General features: G+C 35.1%; 2 protein-coding genes across 2 annotated transcripts; one reads left to right on the top strand and one right to left on the bottom strand.

The window, feature by feature from the left end:
- Window positions 1-852: 852 nt before the first annotated feature.
- On the bottom strand, window positions 853-3,289 carry fam43a (family with sequence similarity 43 member A). The gene has a single exon (XM_056468501.1). It carries the CDS (start codon window positions 3,116-3,118, stop codon window positions 2,072-2,074), a length of 1,047 nt encoding a protein of 348 aa, XP_056324476.1. The 5' UTR covers window positions 3,119-3,289; the 3' UTR covers window positions 853-2,071.
- Window positions 3,290-6,100: 2,811 nt separating this feature from the next.
- Window positions 6,101-22,080, top strand: lsg1 (large 60S subunit nuclear export GTPase 1). Its single transcript, XM_056468633.1, has 14 exons — window positions 6,101-6,305; window positions 7,408-7,534; window positions 8,938-9,058; window positions 9,179-9,265; window positions 9,353-9,439; window positions 11,665-11,725; window positions 11,811-11,987; window positions 12,642-12,977; window positions 14,794-14,895; window positions 15,114-15,257; window positions 15,448-15,571; window positions 17,577-17,656; window positions 18,658-18,831; window positions 21,643-22,080. The coding sequence occupies exons 1-14, from the start codon at window positions 6,204-6,206 to the stop codon at window positions 21,820-21,822; spliced, it is 1,902 nt and encodes a 633-aa protein (XP_056324608.1). The 5' UTR covers window positions 6,101-6,203; the 3' UTR covers window positions 21,823-22,080.
- The last annotated feature ends 1,363 nt before the right edge of the window (window positions 22,081-23,443 follow it).

Genomic DNA, 23,443 nt, shown 5'->3' with positions numbered 1-23,443 from the left:
AACTATGCAGAGCTGCAGGCCTCCAGGAATCAAGTTTGAGGCCTACGGTTTACGCAATGCTACTGTTGTGGTTGTTTAATTTCCATGTAAAATAAAGGTAACCGCTGTTTGATAAATATAATCAGAAACAACATTTCATTTTAATGCATTTGAAGCATTGTCAATTAAATGATTTTTGGTTGTTATGGCACTGGGATTAAATATTGCAGTTTGGCAACCCTTTATTTTGCTGATATATTTGACTATTAGTAGACTGTCTGCTTAATATCTGTTGATACTGCTGCTAAGCAGACATTTAACTGACTATAAGAAACTAAGTACATGTCAACTTACACTAACCCCAACCTAACAGTCTACTTATAATCTAATGAGAATAAGTTGGCATGTAGATTTAATGTAACTGAAATTCACCATCAAAATAAAGTGTGACCTGTACTTTTAATGGGTTTCAATTGGGACATTTTTGTCATGAAGGTCCTGAGTGTAACTTTTTTTTGTACCCAGTGAAAATTAAATGAAATTAGGGTGAAATGATAAAATTTCCATTAAAATGCAGCTAAGACTATCATAAATAAAAAAGACAAATAACGTGAATTTTCCAGAAGGACGCATGAGGACTAAAAGAGCAATTGTTTGAGAGAGCATGGTTAAGTACTTTAAAGGTTTTTCTCAGAACTATCAATGCCAGAAAAACTTATTTTTAAGAGCGTATCCATTTTACAAAATGTTCTTTAGTGGAAAATTGTCCTTAGAATTTTTTACATTTATTCTTTGCATGAAGAAAGAATAATTTTTAATAACCTCACTGAATGGTTGTTTAACTGACATAGCAGAAAATGTGTGACGTTAATATATGTTTTACAGTTTTATTGGTGTTCACAGAAACAAACCACATCGTTTTAAAAAATAATGCATCTTGTTTACACATATTTAACATATACATCTCTGTACATCAGGAAAATTGTCTCTTTTGCACAGCAAAGATAAAACGTTTATGTTTGTAAGAACATGTATAGGAAAACAATGTTGCACATAAATAATAATAACATAATACTTGTCTGAATTCCACCACAGTGCAAAATAAAAAAATAAAATAAAACATCCTGAAAAGGAAAGTAGTTTTGTAACTTACTGTTCAGTTAGTTTAGACACTTCTTCTTTCCAAAGAATGAAAGAGAAATAGAAAGAACGAACAAGTTACATATCTCAGGACATTAAAGCAAAATGAACAAAAGAAAAGCATTTCCGTGAGGGAAACTTATTAAGGTAAACAAGATCTCTCCTAAAAACCTCTTACAGCACAGAGAGGTTAAGCAGAGACTTTAAGCGTCTTATTGCGCAGAGTGCTTCCATCCAGACCCCTAATGAGGGATTATTGTGCGAGTGTCTGTTAAATCCACAAACACATCCATGGCTTGTGTCTCAAAAACCTAGCGAGCTGCCTACCTAGACAGCACTATATATAATAAAAAGCTTGCATGTCATGTAACAACAATCAGTTAAGCCACAGAAAATAGTTACAAAAGTGCATTTGTAACTTTGGCACAACTGATTTTACTTAAGGCGGCGATCTTTTTCTTTGTTGTTGTTGTTGTTTTCTAGATAGGCAGCTCACTAGGTTTTCACATTTGTGAACCCTATAACAGCACGCTTTCAAGTCAAGTGGATGAAATGGCACATTCATGCACCCAAAAACTGTCACACTGCTAAACAAAAATGATTTTCTTAGAGGTTTTGTCTTGTTTCTACATCAAATATCTAAACATTTTAAATCAAGAAGCACTTTCTAGAAAAGTAAAACATGTTTCTTCTTAAAATTTCGTTTATGTTATGATTATTTACTTGTTTTAGGGGAACATGTACTTCATTTTGACTTGTTTTGTTCTGTTTTCTTAAAACACTACAATATCTTACTGGTCTAGAAAATACTTCTGGTTTTAAGAATATTTTGATTTTGAACTTTAAACAAGACAAAACCTCTAAGAAAGACAATATTTTCTTTTGCAGTGCATTATCATCGTTATCATTACCATAAAGCATTGCTGAGACAGTCTAGAAGATTCACTCAGTGTCAGGCAACTTCTTGCATTTTCCCATCCGCGATGCCATTAGGCACAGAAACAGTCTCCTGGTTGTTGCTCTCTATGGAGGACTCGCTCCCGGTGCTTTCTCCAGACAGCAGGCGAGTCACCCTCAGGTCGGCTTTCAGCGTCTGCACGTCGTTCCCTATACTCATGGAGCCTAAATCGTTTATAATCTGGCACAGTTCTTGCTTGCCATTTCCCACACAGTCGCTATCAGTGTCCAGAATATCCTCGCACTCAAAATGCATGGCTTTCTCCTCTTCCTCCTCCCCGAGCAGGTCCTCCGTGATGGAGCCCAGTTTAGGTGCGCTCCTGCTGCGCTCCACCGGGGGTTTATAGTAACACTGTCCGTTTAGCAGCTTCCTTAAGGGCACCAATGGGATTGTTTGCTCCCCAATCAGCTGCTGCTGTTGGTGCCGGGCATCATCCCTTCTTTTGAGCCTCTTAAACTCGGCTAGGGCGGTCGCGGAGGTCTGGTAGAGGAGCAGCGCCATCGCCTTCGCCTTCTCCGGCTTGGAGACCAGCACTGCGTGGCAGCGCAGCATCACAGCCTTGTGCTTCATCTCGTGCCGGTAGATCCAAGCGAATATCTTGGGAAGCCGGGGGTCTGCCACGCAATAAGTGATTCTGTGCAACAAATACAGATGTCCCGGTCTCTTTGCCTTTTCGTCGACATGCACCATTCGGATGCCCTGCGAGCTGATGGTTAACTTCATCTTGGTGCCATTTTTGCCCATCTCGCTTTTGCCCCATATCTTACTGACAGCCACATCCGTGCACCCGTCTCCCTTCGACTGGATGGTGGTCGCGTTCCCCAGGTACAAGACAGTATACGTAGGGTCCTCGCTGGTGATTTTCACCTTTTTCCTCTTGGATTTGAACATGCTGCCGACTCGGTTGAGCGCGCTTTCCGGGCAGGATTTGGCGAAGGAGGTGAGCGCGGAGTAGTTGAGGCTCACGGCATAGCCCTTCTGCTTGGACTGCTGCTTGTCTTCCTCGATCAGCTCGAATTTATTCTTCTTCCAAGGCAACATGCTGGTCGTCTTGAGGTGCTAAATCTATTGTAGTGATTCTAATTCGACTAAGTGCTACCCCAAAGCAGGCTTTAGTCATCTATCGGCTTGTTTTAGGACATTTCCGAAGTTGCAGAGCGCTTCGTTGACTGAATGATTATCGCGTGTGTTTCTATGATCGTTGCATCGCTGAATAACACACTGTACAGTCCAAGCGTGAAACACGGACTTATATAGGGGAATGAACCAACGAGAAAACGCGGAGGGGTCGAAAGAAGGAGGACGATACCAAGACAGGTTTTTTTCTGTCATTTCTGAACCAGGCTAGCAAGAAGTAAACACGTGGCTTATGTATTTAGTTTTTGCACATTCAGATGTTTTAATTGTGTAAATATCTTTTTTTTTTCTCAGCAAATACCTTATTGCGAAACACAACACATTTTATTTGTATGCACAAGCAATCATGACGCTATTATAATTACATATATTACAGCCTATAGCCAAAACATTCTTTTACAGTATTTTAGGCAAGTAACCTGATATAGTAAATATACCAATTATTGTTGATCATTTTATTATTTAAAAAATTAGTATAAAAATATACTGTAGTTGTTACAACAACATATTTTACAGTAATGGAAAAATAAATGACAATAAAGATCAAGAATTTAATCTCATACTCATTTAACAAAACATTTTTTAAAAATAATGATTATAATAATAATAATTATTATTATTATTATTATAATTAGGGCTACATTGTGGCGCAGTGGGTAGCACAAACGCCTTAGAGCAAGAAGGTCGCTGGTTCAAGCCTTGGCTGGGTCAGTTGGCATTTCTGTGTGGAGTTTGCATGTTTTTCCTGTGTTCGCGAGGGTTTCCTCCGGGTGATCCGGTTTCCCCCACTGTCCAATGACATGCGCTGTAGGTGAATTGGATAGGCTAAATTGTCCAGAGTGTATGAGTGCGTATGGATGTTTCGCAGTGATGTGTTGCAGCTGGAAGGGCATCCGCTGTGTAAAACATATTCTGGATAAGTTGGTGGTTCATTCCACTGGCGATTCCAGATAATTAAAAAGACTAAGCCAAAAAGAAAATGAATGAAGTATTATTATTATTATTATTATTATTATTATTATTATTATTATTAGTAGTAGTAGTAGTAGTAGTAGTAATAGTAATAGTAGTAGTAGTAGTAATAGAGATTGTAGCAAATGTATTACATTAATTACAATAATATAAAAATAATAATATACTGTAAGTTACAGTAATTGAAAAATTTATTACAATAAAGTTCAAACATTCAATTTAACAGTCATTTAACAAAACATTTAATACATATAATAATAATAATTATAATAATAATAATTATAAAAATTATTATTATTATTAGTAGTAGTAGTAGTAGTAGCAGCAGCAATAGTAGTAGAGATTGTAGTAAATATATTCAATTGATTACAATAATATGACAATAATAATAATAATAATATACTGTAATACTTATTATAACCTTATATTTTAGAAAATAGGGGGAAAGTTCAAGCATGCAATCTGATACACATAAAACAATAATACATATACAGTTGCAATCAGAATTATTAGCCCCGCTGAATTATTAGCCCCACTATTTATTATTTCCCCTAATTTCTGTTTAACGGAGAGAGGATTTTTTTAACACATTATATCTAAACATTTCTAAACATAATAGTTTTAATAACTCACCTCTAATAACTGATTTATTTTATTTTTGCCATGATGACAGTAAATAATATTTGACTAGATATTTTTTTAAGATACTTCTATACAGCTTAAAGTGACATTTAAAGGCTTAACTAGGTTAATTAGGTTAACTAGGCAGGTTAGGGTAATTAGGCAAGTTATTGTATAATGATGGTTTGTTCTGTAGACTATCGAAAAATATATAGCTTAAAGGGGCTAATAATTTTGACCTTAAAATGCCTTTTAAAAAATTAAAAACTGCTTTTATTCTAGCCGAAACAAAACAAATAAGAATTTCTCCAGAATAAAAAATATTATCAGACATACAGTGAAAATTTCCTTGCTGTTTTAAGCATCATTTGGGAAATATTTAAAAAAGAAAAAAAATTCAAAGGGGGGCTAATAACTCTGACTTCAAATGTACATATAATACTGTATAATATATAATAATGTTATAAAAAAAATTCTACAGCATGTACAGCAATAATAATAATAATAATAATAATAATAATAATAATAATAATAATAATTGTTGTTATTATTATTATTATGAATGTATTATTATTATTATTATTATTATTATTATTATTATTATTATTATTATTATTATTATTATTATTATTATTATTATTATTACTATTGGTGTTGGTGGTGGCGTTGCCTCTCTCCTAACATACAGCATCCGCTACGTAAAACATAAGCTGGATAAGTTGGCGGTTCATTCCGCAGATTAATAAAGGGACTAAGCCAAAAAGAAAATTAATGAATGAATGAAGAATTATTATTTTATTTATAAATTCACTTATTTTTTACATTTACGTCAAATACAGTTGCCATTACCATATGTTGCTTTTTTCCTACATTTGTGTCAGCCTATTTTAGTAATTGTATCAATTCATGCTTGTTTATGCATGTAAGGCCTACTTTGTTTGTATATTTCTTTGAAAAAAAATCTTGTATGAAACTGGACAGTTTGGGTTATTCTGAAACTTATTATGTAATGACCTCTACTGGTGTCATGCTAACAGTGCAAGAGAACTGTCTTTGGCTGCAAATCCAAAACTACGCAGTTGGTTTTTGACCGGTCATATTTGAACGCGACACCACCAACAAATCAAAAGTCTGGCTAGGGTGTCACTTTTCGCCCGATTATCAGTCTATTCTACCAATATTTAAATATATATTTACTCGACTAAAGCGACACGAACATAAAAGCTCACAATAAACACTTGTCAACTCTTCTAAACATACGTGAAGGAGTGGTCCCTCTAATAGATTATTCCGTGTCACTTCCTTCCTCTGCCATAACAAACACATCACATGCGTGAAGTCTCATCCGCTCACTGACGCGTTTGTATCGCTGTTTAACCGTGTAGAAGAGTATAAAATGGGGAAGAAGAAGACTCGTGGAGAGGGTTCAGGGCTGGGGAGAGCTTTAATAAAGGAGAGACTGAACGCAGGCCGCGGATACAGGAGAAACGACACATGGGTGAGAAACACTGACAGTCTGATGCGAAAATCGTGTTAATTGTATTGCGCTTTCGGCATTAGCTTTAGTTCAGGGTGTTGTTTTTATTATAACTAATGTATAACATAATCTGAAGTGTTCTATATTGTCATAACAAAAGCGTACGATACATAAAATATAGTAGAGTTATGCGTGTTAGGAGGAAATAAAACATGATATTTACTCACTGTTTTCTCACCCTCAAGTGAGTAAATAGTGAACATAAAAGAAGATATTGTGAAGAAAGCTGGAAACCTGTAACCATTGACTTCTATACTATTTGTTTTTCGTACTATGGGTGGATGTCAATATTTACAGGTTTTCAACTTTCTTCAAAACATCTTCTTTTGTGTTCAACAGAAGATAGGAAACTTATAAAGGTTTGAAACAAGCAAATGATGGCAATATCTATATGGGCTATATGATATTCTTATTTTACAATAAAATAAATATAATAAGAATGGTTATATTTTATAAGAAATAATATTTTTCTTACTTGTATGCCAGAAGGTAGTGTTTTTCAACATATGATGTCTAATATAATAAACAATATGATGTGCAGTAGAAGTCATAATTATTAGCCCCCCTTTGAATTTATATATTTTCTTTTTTTTATGTATTTCCCTAATTATGTTTAACAGAGCAAGGACATTTTCACAGTATGTCTGATAATATTTATACTTCTGTAGAAAGTCTTATTTGTTTTATTTTGTGTTTAAGGTCAATATTATCAGCCCCTTTAAGCTAAATATTTTTTTCGATTTCTTTCTACAGAACAAACCAACGGTATACAATAACTTGCCTAATTACCCTAACCTGCCTAGTTAAACTAATTAACCTAGTTAAGCCTTTAAAAGTCACTGTAAGCTGTATAGAAGTGACTTGAAAAATATTGAGTAAAGTATTATGTGCTGTCATCATGGCAAAGATCAAATAAATCAGTAATAAGAAATGAGTTATAAAAATTAATATGTTTAGAAATGTGTTGAAAAAAATCTCTCCGTTAAACAGAAATTGTGGAAAAAATAAACAGGGGGCTAATAATTCAGACTTTATCTGTATATTAATTGTGTCATGCTTTTAGCTTCACACCAGTGAGCTGAATGATGGATATGATTGGGGTCGACTCAACCTGCAGTCTGTCACCGAGCAGAGCTCTCTGGATGACTTTCTGGCCACAGCCGAACTTGCTGGAACTGAATTTGTTGCAGGTAGGTGTTGATTTGTTTCAAATCTATTATCTGAATAATTTATATTTAAATACATTTATTAAAATATACATTAATGTGTTTAAAGTAAGGGCTGCACGATATTGGAAAATTCTAACATTGCCATATTTTTATTATTTTGCTATATAACTTGCGATATGAATACAATTTTACCAGATGACTTAATATATCTATTTGGAAATAATTTATAAAGTTTGATCGATCGCATCTCCATAAAATATAATAAACAATCTATTAAATTTTTGGGGTCCCCCTCGACAGATCTTCGTTTTGGTCTGTTACTTGCACTGCATTTCTGTATTTGCATGTTTTGTGAGTATTTTCATGCCCATGTTTAGTCATAAATTGATGAATTAATGTTTACTGTTTGCATCTCCATAAAATCTAAAAAACAATCTATAAACTTTTTGGGGTTTCCTGACACATTTTTTGCTGTGGTCTGTGTTACTTGCACTGCATTTCTGTATTTGCATGTGTTTGCATGTGTTTAATGTATAACTATCTTTTATTGAAACTTTTCAGTTAACATTTTTCAATATACTTTTTTTTTCAGAACCACCCCTTCCCCAACTATTTAACCCCTTACAGATGAGGGAATACATAAAAAATATTGATATTATAATGATATTAAAATTGAAAGAAAGTAATAATAAATAAATAAAAGGTACTGCCATCATAATTACTTTTTAGGGGATACATTTGTACATCAAGTTACAATGTATTACATTGTAGTTACCTCAAATAACATTGGTTATAGGTTAAGTAACCTCTATAAATGCAATGAATGCAATAAATATAAATGCAATGTACTTACTGTGTTCGTGTTGTATGGCAGAACACTTCTAGTGTTCTTGAGGTGCAACAGTGATGGTCAACAGTGTAATTACAAATAAATTAATTACAAATGTAATTACATGCAGGTATTTAATCATTCATAACAATGTAAAACATGTATTTATATAATAAGTACATTGTAAAAATGATTAATTTCAGTGTACATGCATAGTAGTTACGGCCACCTTAAAGTGTAAAGTGGGACAAATATAGTGTGGTCATTATAGCCGTTATGATGAATGACACTGTACAATTATTTTCACCCGTATTTTTATGCTTTTATTTTCATAGAAATTAGTTGTGTGTGTGTATCTATTGACACATAAAATAAATTAGGAAAAAACTAAACAAAAAAAATATAAATAAAATGGTGAATTAAAAATAATAAAGTGGTGATTTAAGTAATATTAATTGAAAATTTACCATATAGTTTAGCATTTATTTATGCATAATTTACTTTACTGTTGTAGTAACTACATGTAATATGTAACAAGAACACAAAACTATAGCACTGTCAGGTACAGAACAATATGTATGTTATTGCTTTGCAGAGAAGCTCAACATCAAGTTTGTGCCAGCTGAAGCGAGGGCCGGCTTGCTTTCCTCTGAGGAGTCTAGACGGCTGAGGAAACTCCATGAGGAAAACAAACAGCTTCTACGAATCCCCCGAAGGTATGCTGATGTGTTATGAAATGCATTTTTTCCTTACCTATATTAAAATTCCTCTAGTTTATTGTGGCTGCAAAATAATGCAAAAGCAGATGTTTTCAACATTGTGTTTTGTCTCCTCAGACCTCATTGGGATGAGAGCACAAGTCCAGAAGTTCTACAGCAAACCGAGAAAGACAGCTTCCTCACATGGAGAAGGGATCTGGCTCGGTGAATGTCTGAAATGTTCAGTCCAAAGATTAGCAAATAGAAAAGAAAGAGGAAAGTGTTTGTGACCAATTGCACTTTCTGCTATAGGTTGGAAGAGGAGCAGAAGTTGATTCTCACTCCTTTTGAGAGAAATCTCGATTTTTGGAGGCAACTGTGGAGAGTTATTGAGAGAAGGTGAGCTTTTTTTGCCTTTGCACTGAAGGGGGCATTTAATTTGTACTTTTTACTATCTAGTCCAGGGGTCTCAAACTCAATTTACCTGGGGGCTGCTGGAGGCCGAGTCTGGGTGAGGCTGGGCTCAAAATAAGTTGAAAAAATAAACAAATTAAAAATTAATAAAAATCAGTCAGTAATAAATAGTAATAATAATAATTAGATTTACTGTTATCCACTGTGCTGTTGGTACAGGAAAAGAAGCAACATTGTGTTATTTGAAAATTTTTTTTGACTACTTTTACATCATATAGAAATCTATGTAATTTTTATTGTGTGAGGCAATGCAAATACAATGCAAGTAGCGCAATGCAGTTTACCCTGAAATAACGGTAAAAGCCTATAATTGGTCCGGGTTACCAGGGACTCTTACTGCCGATGGACAGGTGTCGATATGTGACTGTAGACGATTACATTAGGCTGCACTGAGTTCCTTACTTTTCTTTTATACTGCCGTGTACGCATCACTTTGATTTCTTTTCTGCTCTCTGCGCGCTAAACAATAACCACCAACCAATGAGAGTGATTGTGAACGCAAGAAAGATGATTGGTTGAAAATATTGTTCAGGACCAATAGTTGAACGTGAATTTTGCTTTATTTAGCATGCACGCATACAATCCACACAGTATTTTCTGCACTCATTCACTCATTTTCTCTTACACACACATAGGGGCATAGCGGACATTTTAAAAGTGAGAGGGACAGCTGAATGAGATCCAAAAGTTTACGATCATATAATTATTAATCACCTGTTTCTAAATGGTCTGGCTCTTAAAGTAAGGTGGAAAACACCCCCCCACCCCCCGCTTGCTACACCCCTGCACAAACACACACACATGCAGGTACTCACTGTGCACAAGTTAATGCCAAATCAATTAAAATAAATACTGAAAAGAAAAATACAAATATCTACCAGGATCCGGCAAGATCCGGCTCAAATTAAGCACTGATTTATATACTTTTATATATTTATAATGTCCCGCTGAGCAGCAACTTAAACTTTCTTTGAAGTGTTGTGAAGGAAGTGCTCTGGGACAAATGTCGGTGTGTGCCCTATAGAAACAAGGCAGCCAGCAGGAACAGAGGAAAACACTCCATGGCAACGCTGCTGTAACTTTCACTCATTGACCATTGCCTGCATCAAGTCCAGCTAATGTCCTGCCCCCGAGAGCCATATACCCCACCGTGATTGGTGGGTTCATTTAGCTCCACACACAAAACTGTAAAGTGCCATGCATATCAAACTTGCGGGGCACACTGACATTAAACTTTCATATTAAGGTGGGGGCCTGCGGGCCGTGAGTTTGAGACACCTGATGTAGTCTCTAAAGATTGTGTAATGGGCCCTGTTTCTGTCTCGTATTAAGATATTTTTCAGTAAATCACAGTGCATTACTTCTTCACCTGTTATAAATGTTTTTGGTAGTGATGGAAGAAACAATACTTTTTAAAGCTTTGAAACAATTAAACCAATTGCTTTGCAAAATGATGTGTGAATGAAGCGTTTAAAACAGAACATGCTAGGGAAACCTATCAAACATGTCTAAATGCAACATAAACTGAAAAGGGCAAAGCATGGATTAGATTTGACTTTTCAAACATATTGCAAACTTTAAATTGAAAGTATAATCTATAAATGCACTTTGCTTGCATCTAACATAATTAAATATTATGTATATATATATATATATATATATATATATATATATATATATATATATATATATATATATTGTTTGTTCTGTAGTGGTCTCTGCTAAACAGGCCAAAACGTAATAAACTATGAAACCTGTACAATTCGCCACTGGGGTGTCGATCTGAATGAAGCCGAGTCATACATGTGGATTTTATAGTATTTATGGAAATGACCCCCAAGTGGAGAACCATTACGTTTTCTAAACATTTTGAAAACAGTTATGATGTAACAATGCATCATATACTGAAATCATGTGACCTTGCCAATTTGATAGGCACACCTAATTCAAAACCAAAGATTCGTAAAGGTTTTGAAGCTTAATGAAGCTGTGATATAAAAGCAGGCATCACTGGTGTTGGGATGTTCTAGTTTGTTGTGGCTGTTTGAATGCATTTGGCTTCTAGAAGATCAATTAAAGGTGCTTGAGAGTGACAAATTCATTTACACCAATGGCACCTTAAAATATAATTATTTTCGTTTTATCCTCAGTGATGTTGTGGTTCAGATCGTTGATGCCAGAAACCCTCTTCTATTCCGATGTCCAGATCTTGTAAGTAATGAGGACATTAGGCTCAACGCAATTCAATCCATAACTGTTCATATTTGAATTATTTATCCATTTCTGTCTCCATCAGGAAAAATATGTAAAAGAGGTGTCCATTCACAAAGTAAACATGCTTCTGCTAAACAAAGCTGATCTGCTGACTAGAGAACAACGGAGAGCCTGGGCTCGATATTTTCAGAAAGAGGGCATCAGAGCTGTGTTCTGGTCGGCTTTGGCTGAGGCACAACGACTCGAGGCAGAGGAGAAGGTAAAATATGACTCTGTTTTACTTTGATTAAAATCTGAATATGCATGGTAGGATTTCATTAGTATCAGTGTAATTTTTGTCCTTTCTATAAACTTCTGAAGACATTTTTTCCCATAAAAATGTAAAATAAAGATGTTATCATTAGTTGTTTTTGTCTTTTTTAGAATTCTGGACAACACAATACCTTTTTTTATTTAAATAGTTAAAACCTCAATATTTGGTGGAATAACGCTGATATTTTTTTCTAATTGTTTTTTTCTGAAAGTATTTTTATTTTAAATTTGAATTTTAGTGTTTATAATATCCCTTTGACTCTGTTCATTATTTATCTTGTTTGTGTGTGATGACTTAATTCATCTAGCAGTATGGAATTATTAGAATATTTATCTTTAATCAAACTAAAAGATCGTATATGACTCTTTTACGTGTTGTTGCTACATGTATGTTTTTTATTTATTTATTTATTTACAATGTATGTTTGTTAAGAAACTGATATGATTATATATTGTATATTTAGTATACATTTTTGCCATGAATATAGCCAATGCTGCTGATATGGCATTAAAACCTGAATAAACAAATAAATTAATAGTAGTAGGGAATTAATTCCATTTTGTATCAGTATTTGTTTCACCTCCTTGTTTAATGGTTCAGGGAGAAGATGCGATGGACCAGGAAGATCAGAGTGATACAGAAGCCACAGATCATCATGAGGGAAATGGCTCTTCACCAAATGAAGAGAAAGATGAGAGTGAGCAGGATGAAGATGAAGACGGTGAAGACGAAAGAGTCTGTGTTGATGAGAGCGCATGGCAAACATGCTCCGAGGAGTCAGGAGATGAAGATCACACTGAGGAGAACCCAGAATCCACAGCGACTTTATCTTTTTATAACTCCAGCCGCTTGTTACGCAAAAATGAGCTGCTGGAAATGTTTAAGTCTGTGCATTCTGGACCGACATGCAAAGATGGACAAATCACAGTTGGACTGGTGAGTTTAAATTACACTTCTACAATAAGAGCGTGTGATTTGAACAAAACAATATCGTAATACTTTTATTTTAAGAATGCAGAGTGTGTTTTAGTGCTAGTAGCTTGTCTGGCTTAGGGCCTTAATGTCATTTTTTTTTTTTAAACCTATCTGTATTCTATTTTTGTACCCCTACCCCTTCCCTTGAAACAGGGGTAAATTTTGAAGCCCTTGCCCATCACACTCTAAGAAATAGGACACCACTACAACACCCGCAGACGTCATCATATGTCATCGCAATCTTATGAGATCAGATGATCGCGACTGCTGGTTTTATTCCAGTTGCTTTATTTTTTGGTAATTATCTTCAGGAAATTACTGAAGGCATATATTATGTTATCATGGCGATATAATGTGGCACTAAGATTGAAACTATACGGTGTATTTACACAATGGCCATATTTATCTTTGTAAACACACGAAAAACAACATTAGCGTTATACCAGACACCGTAAAAAGGTCATTTCCAGCCACTAGACTTTTCTGACAGGGTATTCGAGTATCACCGAATGTCAGAATGTTGTGGGACTGCTGTAGAGGAGTTATTATTAGGGATTATAGATTGCGAAGTGTAGTGTTTTTTTTATTTTAGCTTTTTTTTTTAAAGCATGACAGTAAAACACGAACGTGGTTAAGAACATATGTATGTTTGTTTGTTGTAAAAATTCGTAATGATGACAAAGACTAATTTGTGCATCTCCTTACTTCCGGGTGCAGCTATACTGCCGTTGAGGCTGGTGTATTCTGGGAAATTTTCTTACCCCTTGGTTTCGAGTGTGGTCCTAAAAAAAATCTCTGTTTGAAGGGCTATCTACCCCTTCTCCTTAGCCCTACGCCTACAAGCTAAAGTGAATTGGGACAGGGGTAAGGGGAAGGGCTAAGGGGTAGAATTGGGATTGGGCCTAAAACGACCAATAGGTATCAAGTCCATGTCCCTGATAGTTTACCTGATGACAGTTTCCTCACCATTTCTTCACACTTCAGTGTGAACTTATAAACTTTTATGAATTTCATTATTCTGAGACACAAAACACAAGAATGATAGGAAAAAGCAGCCACTGACTTTAATAGTATTTTTTGTTCCTACTATGGAAGTCAATGGCTGCTTTTTTTCACATATTCTTCAGTATATTTTCCTTTTGTGTTCAGCAGAAGTAAGAAGGTCAAATAGGTTTGGAACAAGTGAATGATGAGTAAATGATGAGAGAATTGTCATTTTTTTGATGAACTATCCCTTTTATAAGTGCTCCATTGAATTTTTCATTCAAACGACTTGTTCAAAATGACTGTGAATGCAAGGGATCATTTTAATGAATGAATAATTTAATGATTGGCTCATTCTATTCATTGAGGAAAACCAGATCATTCTGGACCGTTGCATTGTTGCAAAGGATTTGTTCTGGCCTTAGAACTGGAAAATCAGACACAACATTGTGTTACTCAAAATTGTGTTACTCAAAATACTCAGGACTGTTTTTTATTGAACTGTTACTGTTGTATAAAATCAGTCACATTTGTGATCTGTAGTTTTGTAAAAAATCATTGTGAAATATTATAAACATCATATCTTATAAATGTAAAAAAATATATATTTTATGCTTTTCTTAACTTTTGATTCTTTTTTTTTTTTTTTTTTTTTTACAAAGCCGGTGACATTCTCAATAATGCTAGTTCACACATCATTAGGATATTATCACAGATGATTCTACAATGTATCAAACATGTTTGCTGTCTTCCATCAGAACTGTTAATATTCCAACTCTAAATTCTCTGTAAGGTTGGTTATCCAAATGTTGGAAAAAGCTCCACCATCAACACCATCTTTAGGAATAAGAAAGTCTCAGTTTCAGCAACACCCGGACACACAAAGCACTTTCAGGTGAGGTTTTTTTTTAATAATTATTATTAAGGAAGTAGAGTTTTAAAAATTAATCCTTAAATTTGTTTGTCCCTTCAGTTTTAGAGGCTATTTATTTTAAAGTAGCCAACTCATTGTATAGGAATAGCTTTCAAAACATAATGACGTGAAGCATGTTATAATTACAAGGTCAGGTTATTCTTTCTGACTTCTGGTGTGCGTGTGCCTATATTTTTCAGACTTTGTTTGTTGAACCTGGTCTTTGCCTGTGTGATTGTCCTGGACTGGTCATGCCTTCATTTGTGTCCACCAAAGCCGAGATGATCTGCAGCGGGATCCTACCCATCGATCAGATGAGAGATCACATCCCAGCCATCTCTTTGATAACCTTTTACGCTGCGTTGATTGTGACAATTACATTTTTAAACTTAATTGCAACACATACACCACCGTAGAGCTGCATGGTTCATTTTACTGACCCTAAGCATTTTGATTGGTAGTATGTAAGAATTTTTGTTATCAATGAATTACCAAAAATCTGAAAAGTTTGGATTTTGTCCTTAGCCCAAATACGTATGTCAGAATATCCCTCGAAATGTCCTGGAGGGGACTTACGGTATCAACATTATCAGACCAAGGGAAGATGAGGACCCGGATCGACCGCCTACCTATGAGGAGCTGCTTATGGCATACGGATGTCAGTTCGCTTTGCACAATGTACACATCCCATAGGTCACAATTGTGTCTTTTTTCTGGAAGCTCCAAAAATGTGTTGGCTTTGGGCAAGAAAATTTTAAATGAAAAAATTGATTGTTTTAAACAGTTTACATACTTTCTGCTTGCACATCTAAAAGATTTGTTGAAGGTTACAGTTGTTACCGGTAGCAACTGGTAACACTTTAGAATAATGCTCTATTAGTTAATGTATTTACTAACATTAAGTATGAATAATCTTGTTGTGCGACATTAACTAATGCATTATTAATATATCCTGAAATAAATGCATTACTTATAATTTGTTCATGTTAGTAAATTTCATTAACTAACATTAAGTGATGAACCATTATTTTAAAGTGTTAGCTAACAATTTTTAACCACTGAAAAAAATGTAAGTGTGCTGCAATTCTGACTATGCTTTGGTAACCAAATATCAAAGCCTTATTTAACCAGCATAGCTTTATCCTAATGTGGATAAGTGTGACATGTCACCCTGTAATTTAAGTCATATGCTATTTTTCTGCCCAGTACTACAAAACCACTGGAATAATTATTTTGAAACTGTCCAAAATTTTCAAAGCTAAATCAGCTGTTTTGTGTCCCCAAGGATTGGACTCGATTTACATGTAAACAATTAGAGGTACTTGCCTTTACCTCTTTATTAGCTAGACATCAGATCTTATTTCTTTGGAAATCTACTAAACCACTAAGTTTTTTAAAGTGGCTTGTGGACACCATGTATCTTTATGGCTCTTTTTATGATAAATGGCAACCCCTCATAACTCGCTTTCAATCGCTTCTAAGTTTGTCCTCTTGATTTTATCTATCTAATTCATCGACATCACCTCCTCCAACCTTTTCCCCCCTTTTTAAATTTTTTTTTTCCTTTTTTAAATCATGTTTTTATTTATTTATTATTATTATTATTATTATTATTATTTACTCCTTTTTATTTACTATTGTTGCTGTTATTATTCATACTATTAAGTTATGCTATTTATCATTATTTCATTATTTTATAAATTTTTTATTGTTACAAAAGTTTAAAAGGGAAAAGTGGAAAGTGTTTCACCATGTCTGTCATATCAAGCATTTGTTCTTTTCACTCAATTAAAAAAACATAACATCAGAGTATGTGTGAGGGAGGTCTAGGTGTAAAATGCATGGTCTCAAATTGCAAGACAAAAATTGTGGGGCAGATTTATTAAATTGGAAATTAAATGAACCAACACAAGTTAGGTTTCAAAAACAGAGTCAATGGTGAGAAGGTGTGAATAATCTACTAACAACACTGATTTCATCTGGTTTTAAAATAATGTTTGGGCATAAAGTAAATGATGCGTGTACGAACATTTTGACTACTGCAAACTTAGATAAAATTTAATTTCCCATGAATTGTTGAATCCCATGAAAGTAGAACTTTTATAAACTCATAACTAGGCCCACACTGAATCTGCATGTGCAGAAATCCACAGATTTTTAGTTCATCTATGTCTATCTATTTACTTGTGTAAATGTGTATAAATGTATATTTAATCAGTTTTTAAATTAATTTTATTAAGATAATTGTATTTAATAATAGTATATTTAAATGTTTATATGATTTATTTACAATACAGGTTGTAAAGTAATATTTTCTGTTGTTTAGTAGATATGTTATACGAGAGACTTGCTTTTTTTATCAAATAAGATACTACTAAAATCATTTTGCACAAATCCACAGATTTTTTTTTTTACAAAATTCTCCGCAGAAATAGCAAAAAATGTCTGTAGATTCTGTCTGGCCCTACTCATAACCAATAATACTAAGCTCAAAAACAGTTTCAGTATGTCTTTTGTAAATCTTGGCAGTATTTTTTTCATTGAAACCCCCAAATGAGGGTTTGTGCCAGCGCAACCTATTAATAAATATGACCACCCAGATATTTCACACCATGCCTAACTTTTGATGAACATCTTTCAATAATTTTGTTCTCTTCATGCAGATATGAGAGGCTTTATGACAGCACACGGACAGCCAGACCAATCAAGATCTGCCCGATATGTTTTGAAAGACTACGTCAGTGTAAGTGCATCTTCACTGTTGGAACTAATAGCTCTGAGGCATTTTTTAATTTAAGATATGGTTTTGTCAATTCACTCACAACTAATCGACACTAAATATGGGTGTAAACATAGTGGGAATTGTTTTGAGCTTGACTGTCTTTGACCCCTTCTAGGGGTATTCAAAAACACATTTGAATGGATTTCTTTCAGTGTACATGCTCATGTGATCTATACTAGTCAACATTTGAAGTGGTTCAAAACTGTTCATCAAAGTTATCATAAAACTACTGTAAACAATCCAACTGCTTTTAACCAGTTACAATTAAGAAACTAATCTTTCCCTCTTGACCTAAATCCTAAACATTGCAGCATGTGTTGTTAAAGCATGCTAGCCACTAGAACTTTGTTGAAGAAACATCCAAGAAATTGATTCAGCATTTATTCTGAGATTTTAAAATACATTGCTATTCATTCTTGAGTCTGTTCTGAGTTTAGGTTTTCCAGCAGATGGCGCTGTATGCTTTACAAACAAACAGCCATACTCTGCTTGCATCCAATTCCTTACAAATACCACTTGAACCTAAAATAATCATTAATAAAAGTAGGAAAATTTTAAGCAAATTATAAGAGTGTTCACAGTCAGCTGTTAACATTAATCTGCTGTTAAAAACTAGTCTAGAGTGCTATCTGTTCAAAACAAAGCTCAAAATCAATTCGAGAGAATATCGATGCATTTAGAAAAATTTTGGCTTAATTTATGGGTGAAGATTTTTTTTTAATAAGCACACCAGTCCTGTTTCTAACACCGCTGTCATATAAAAAGCTTCTGCTCTCTGTATCATGCTCCTTTGTTTCTGCTCAAGCTTATTTAATATAATATAAAATGGAAAGATCAGAAAAGGCTGATAGCAGTATTTTCAAAGTGAACAAAAATGATTGGACAAGGATTAAAACACCAGGTGTGAATAGGGCCTGGATATTATTAATAAAAATAATTTGTTTTTACCTGAATCTTTACAGGGCAAACTCCTTTACTGCCACCCTCCTCCTCACATCAACCCTGAAGACTTCCAGCCTCAGCACGCCAAGTTTGCCATGCGGATAACAGGAGATGAACAGATCGATGGCAGTGGTGGCAAACCATCAAAAGTGAAACGCATAGAAAACACAGTGGATAAACAGTTTTTTCATCAAGTAAGATTCAACCCATCAATGCATTCAGACTTAACTTTGTTATCCCATTTAGGGAAACTAAAATTGCAGCAATGTGCCGTAACACAGGCGAAGTTCCATGTACAAAAAGTTAATGGCGAAGTTCAATTAACAAAATATTACCACACAACATACACTACATCATTTATAGGTGCATCTCCCTCCCCGCTGGACTCATTTAATGACCTAATGGCCACCATTATAAAAGAATTTCTAATTCTGTTTGTCCTGCATATAGGAACTCTAAAACGACTTCCTGATGGCAGCAGCTGAAACACAGAGTACAACGGGTGATCAAGGGGTGCATAGGATACCCTGAGCTCTCTTTAAAACACAAGTATGGTAAATTACCATTGGACCAGTTTAGTTGAAACCGATGATCTTGCCTGCCACCTTTACAAGGCCACTCAACCTTATCTTATTTGACACAGTCAGATTGCCGTACCAAGCTACAATGCAGAAAGATAAAACAGATTCAATAAATTGTTTATAAAACAGTGTCATCATAGAGGTACAAACCTGAAACGATCTGAGTTTCCTCAGAAAAAAACAGTCTTTGTTGGACTTTTTTATAGACAGCCTGGGTGTTAGGTTGAAATGTCAACATATTGTGTAACAACGACCCCTAGATATTTAGGTGTGTCAACAATTTCAATGTCCAAACCTTTAATATTTGTTATGCTAGGTGTAGGAGAAGCATTCCTGTAATCTATCACCATGTCTTTTGTTTTATTTACATTCAACTGGAGAGAAAATCTATCACACCAGGAAGTAAATTCTTTCACAACAGGACCATGCCCCAATGCCCCATGCCCCATTTTGACATTACCTGGCTACCTAAAGGCACAATATGTAAGATTTCTTCATTAAAATATCTCAAAACCACAAGAAAAGTATTGTATATTTTGCTGACTTAATAACTTCTGATCCTGTGTCCTATGTGGCCATGCTATTGATGCCATAAACCCTCGATTTCCGGTTTGCTTTTATATAGACTATATATAGACTGCACAATAAAGCATTATAACAGAATCCTAAAATGTGTTTAGTCTGATAAAACAGCGCTGAGTTTCTCCATGTGATCATGAGCAGAATAACGGGAAGTGATGGACTGTGGCATAATAAAAGCTCTGCTGCTTTCCTGCTGCATCACACAATTGTCATCAGCAATTGGTTCAGCACTCTCTTTTCAGTTCAACAGTTTTAGGCCATATCCCAATTCCCAAACCCCTTAGCCCTTCCACCAGCCCTCGTTTTGCGCATTCACGAGAATGGGTAGGGATGTCCCAATTCTCTTTAGCTTGTAAGTGTAGGGCTAAGGGAAATGGCTAGATAACCCTTGAAACTGAGATTTTCCAGGAACACACTAGAAACAAAGAGGTATGACAATTTCCCAAAATACATCAGCTACAATGGCAACATGGCTGCACATATGAGTCAGGAGATGCACAAATTAATTTTTTTTTCGTCATTATTGAGAATTTTTACAATTAACAAGCACATGTTTTTATAAATTTACAACGGCATTAGTGTTTTACAATCATGCATTAAAAAAAAAAATTAAAACCTGCTAAATTTTGCTGTGTATAATCCACAATAATAACTCCTGTATAGCAGTCCTACAACATACTTTCACATCTGTGACTGGAATACCCTGTCAGAAAAGCCTAGTGGCTGGGAATGAGCTTTTTAAAGTCTCTGGTATAATGTTAACGCTGTTTTCTTGTGTTTACATTGATGAATATGGACTCGGTATAAATAGACCATACAGTCATTAGGTTATTGCTGCATTATATTGTTATGATAATATGATATCATTGCCTTCGCTGATTTCCTGAAGACAATTACCAAAAATAACACAACTGTAATTACTACAGCAGTCACCATCGTCGTATATCTCAGATGAAGTAAGAGCTTTCCGACGACATATGATGACTTGTGTGGGTGTTGTAGTGCTGTGCCATTTCTTAGGGGTAAATTTGAAGCCTTTCCCCTTCACACTATGTTTTAAGAGCCATGGGGTAGGGGTTAAAAATAGAATTACCTTACTCTACTTCATACTACCATGATAATAAGTGTTGAATACTTTACCTCCCATAATTGTCCCATAATATTTAATGAAGCCCACAACTCCCATGATTCCAAACTCAGTCACTGAGTCATCAAAATGCACCTTTATTTGTTGTGAATAATTGACACTTCCTCCCAAAAGGCACACTACGCACTTGTGCACTATGCATAGTATATGTATGTAGTGTCGTCCTAAATAGAACACTTGCGTTTTTTTACGAAGTGGAAATTCAAATTGTTTCCCTGATGATGTTTGATGATTGCCAAATTAGTGAAATAAATGACCAAATTACCAAATAATACCTGCTATAGGTATAACTGCATTCACCATCTGGAGGCGCTATAATCACTCTCATAGGAGAATTTTGCTTTCACAATCCAAAATAAATAAAATAATCCAACATCAGTGTCCGAAAGCTCCGCCCCTTCCGTTATGTGGGCAAAGCAGTTGTCGTTGAGTGCGTGAAGTGTCCAACATCCCACACTTGAATAACAGTTGAATAAGTGCATCATCCGGGTATTTAAAATGCACTTCTTTTTAAAATTTTCAGTGTGAACGCACTACTTACACTATTTATACTACAAAATGGCTTAGAGTAGTGCAGAAGTATGCGATTTGGGACGCACCTTGAGTGTGCTTTCAAACTAGTATGATATATTGATTATGGGTTTGAACTCTGAATCTCTAAATTTAATATTTTGTTGTTGTTTTTTTTTGCATAGGCAAATGTGCGAGCGTTGACCAAGGGTGTGCAGATGGTGATGGGTTACAAACCTGGAAGTGGTCCCGTTGAGGCTGGAAAAGCAAACACAGAACAACAAGCTGGAAAGCCCTGGAAAAAGCATGGGAACCGGAACAAGAAGGAGAAAGTGAGAAGACTCAACAAACATCTGGATGCCTGATTTCTTACATGATCTGTTTACAAGTGCAATTGATGTTAGCAGATGTTTGGATTTGATGAATCCTTCAAGGCAAAGACGTTTCAAATTTCATACCTAGATGTGATTGATAAGTGCTGCTGGACATTCCTCTTTGTATGAAATATCATCACTTGTAATTATAATAAACTCACTCTATTTTATCATTGTACAGGATGATGAGATGAATGGATACATTGGTAAATGCTAATAAATGCAGTTGTCCTCAAAATTGCAATAAAAGTATTTTTTTTTTCTTTACTAAAATTGATTATTTTTGCTTAAACTGACAAGGTAACACTTTATTTTGATGGTCCATTTGAGTATTAGGAGACTGTCAGCTTAATATCTGTTGATTCTGCTCCTTCAACAAACATTTAACTGACTAAAAGAAACTTTGCAAGTACATGTCAACTTACACTTACCCTAACCCCAACCTAACAGTCTACTTATAATCTAATGAGAATTAGTTGGCTTGTAGATGCAATGTAACTCAAATTCACCAAACGGACCATCAAAATAAAGTGTGACCACTGAAAATGATAAAATCTCTCACTGGCCACTTTATTAGGTTCACGTTACAAGTACTGGTTTGGAACCGCTTTTGCCTTCAGAACTGCATTAATCCTTCGTGGCATAGATTCAACAAGGTACTGGAAAATTCCTCAGAGATTTTGGTCCATTGACATGATGGCATCACACAGTTGCTGCAGATTTGTCGGCTGCACATCCATGATGCGAATCTTCCATTCCATCACATCCCAAAGGTGCTCTTGGATTGAGATCTGGAGTACAGTGAACTCACTGTCATGTTCAAAAAACCAGTCTGAGATGATTCGCGCTTTATGACATGGTGTGTTATCCTGCTGGAAGCAGCCTTCAGAAGATGGGTACCATGTGGTCAGCAACAATACTCAGGTACGCTGTGACGTTGACACAATGCTCAATTGGTACTAATGGGACCAAAGTGTGCCAAGAAAATATGCCCCACACAATTACACCAATTACTAGTTTAAAGGCAGGATGGATCCATGCTTTCATGTTGTTGATGCCAAATTCTGACCCTACCATTCGAATGTTGCAGCAGAAATCAAGACTCATCAGACCAGGCAAAGTTTTTCCTATTGAAAAGTTATCTTCTATTGTCCAATTTTGGTGAGCTTCTGTGAATTGTAGCCTCAGTTTCCTGTTTTTGGCTGACAGGAGTGGCACCTGGTGTGGTCTTCTGCTGCTGTAGCCCATCCGTCTCAAGGTTGGATGTGTTGTGTGTTCAGAGATGCTCTTCTGCATACCTTGGTTGTAACGAGTGCTTATGAGAGTTACTGTTGCCTTTTTATCAGCTCGAACAATCTTGCTATTCTTCTCTGGCATCATCAAGGGTAGTAGGACAGGTGTACCTAATAAAGTGGCCGGTGAGTGTAAGTTAAGTGATATTTTTTTAGTATAGCTTCACTCACATTCATCATTGGGATTGTGGTTTGTAATTTACTCAAAGTTCATAATGCTAAGTTAAATACAAAACACCCTGGAAGAAGATTTCCTGTATCTCAATGAGACTAGCCTGGTAAAATAAAGGATAGATAAAGAAATAAAATATTACATTTTA

The sequence above is a fragment of the Danio aesculapii genome, chromosome 11 (genome assembly GCF_903798145.1).
Source record: "Danio aesculapii chromosome 11, fDanAes4.1, whole genome shotgun sequence".
Classification (NCBI taxonomy): domain Eukaryota; kingdom Metazoa; phylum Chordata; class Actinopteri; order Cypriniformes; family Danionidae; genus Danio; species Danio aesculapii.
The sequence above is the reverse complement of the archived record's forward strand: the minus strand, read 5'-3'. Positions and strand labels throughout refer to the sequence as shown.

Excerpts from the sequence above, each read along its gene's own strand:
- fam43a (XM_056468501.1), bottom strand. The coding sequence starts at position 3,118 with ATGTTGCCTTGGAAGAAGAATAAATTCGAGCTGATCGAGGAAGACAAG.
- lsg1 (XM_056468633.1), top strand. The coding sequence starts at position 6,204 with ATGGGGAAGAAGAAGACTCGTGGAGAGGGTTCAGGGCTGGGGAGAGCT. Across the intron at positions 7,535-8,937 it reads TGGAACTGAATTTGTTGCAG|AGAAGCTCAACATCAAGTTT; the intron begins GTAGGTGTTGAT and ends ATTGCTTTGCAG. Across the intron at positions 11,726-11,810 it reads TATTCCGATGTCCAGATCTT|GAAAAATATGTAAAAGAGGT; the intron begins GTAAGTAATGAG and ends TGTCTCCATCAG.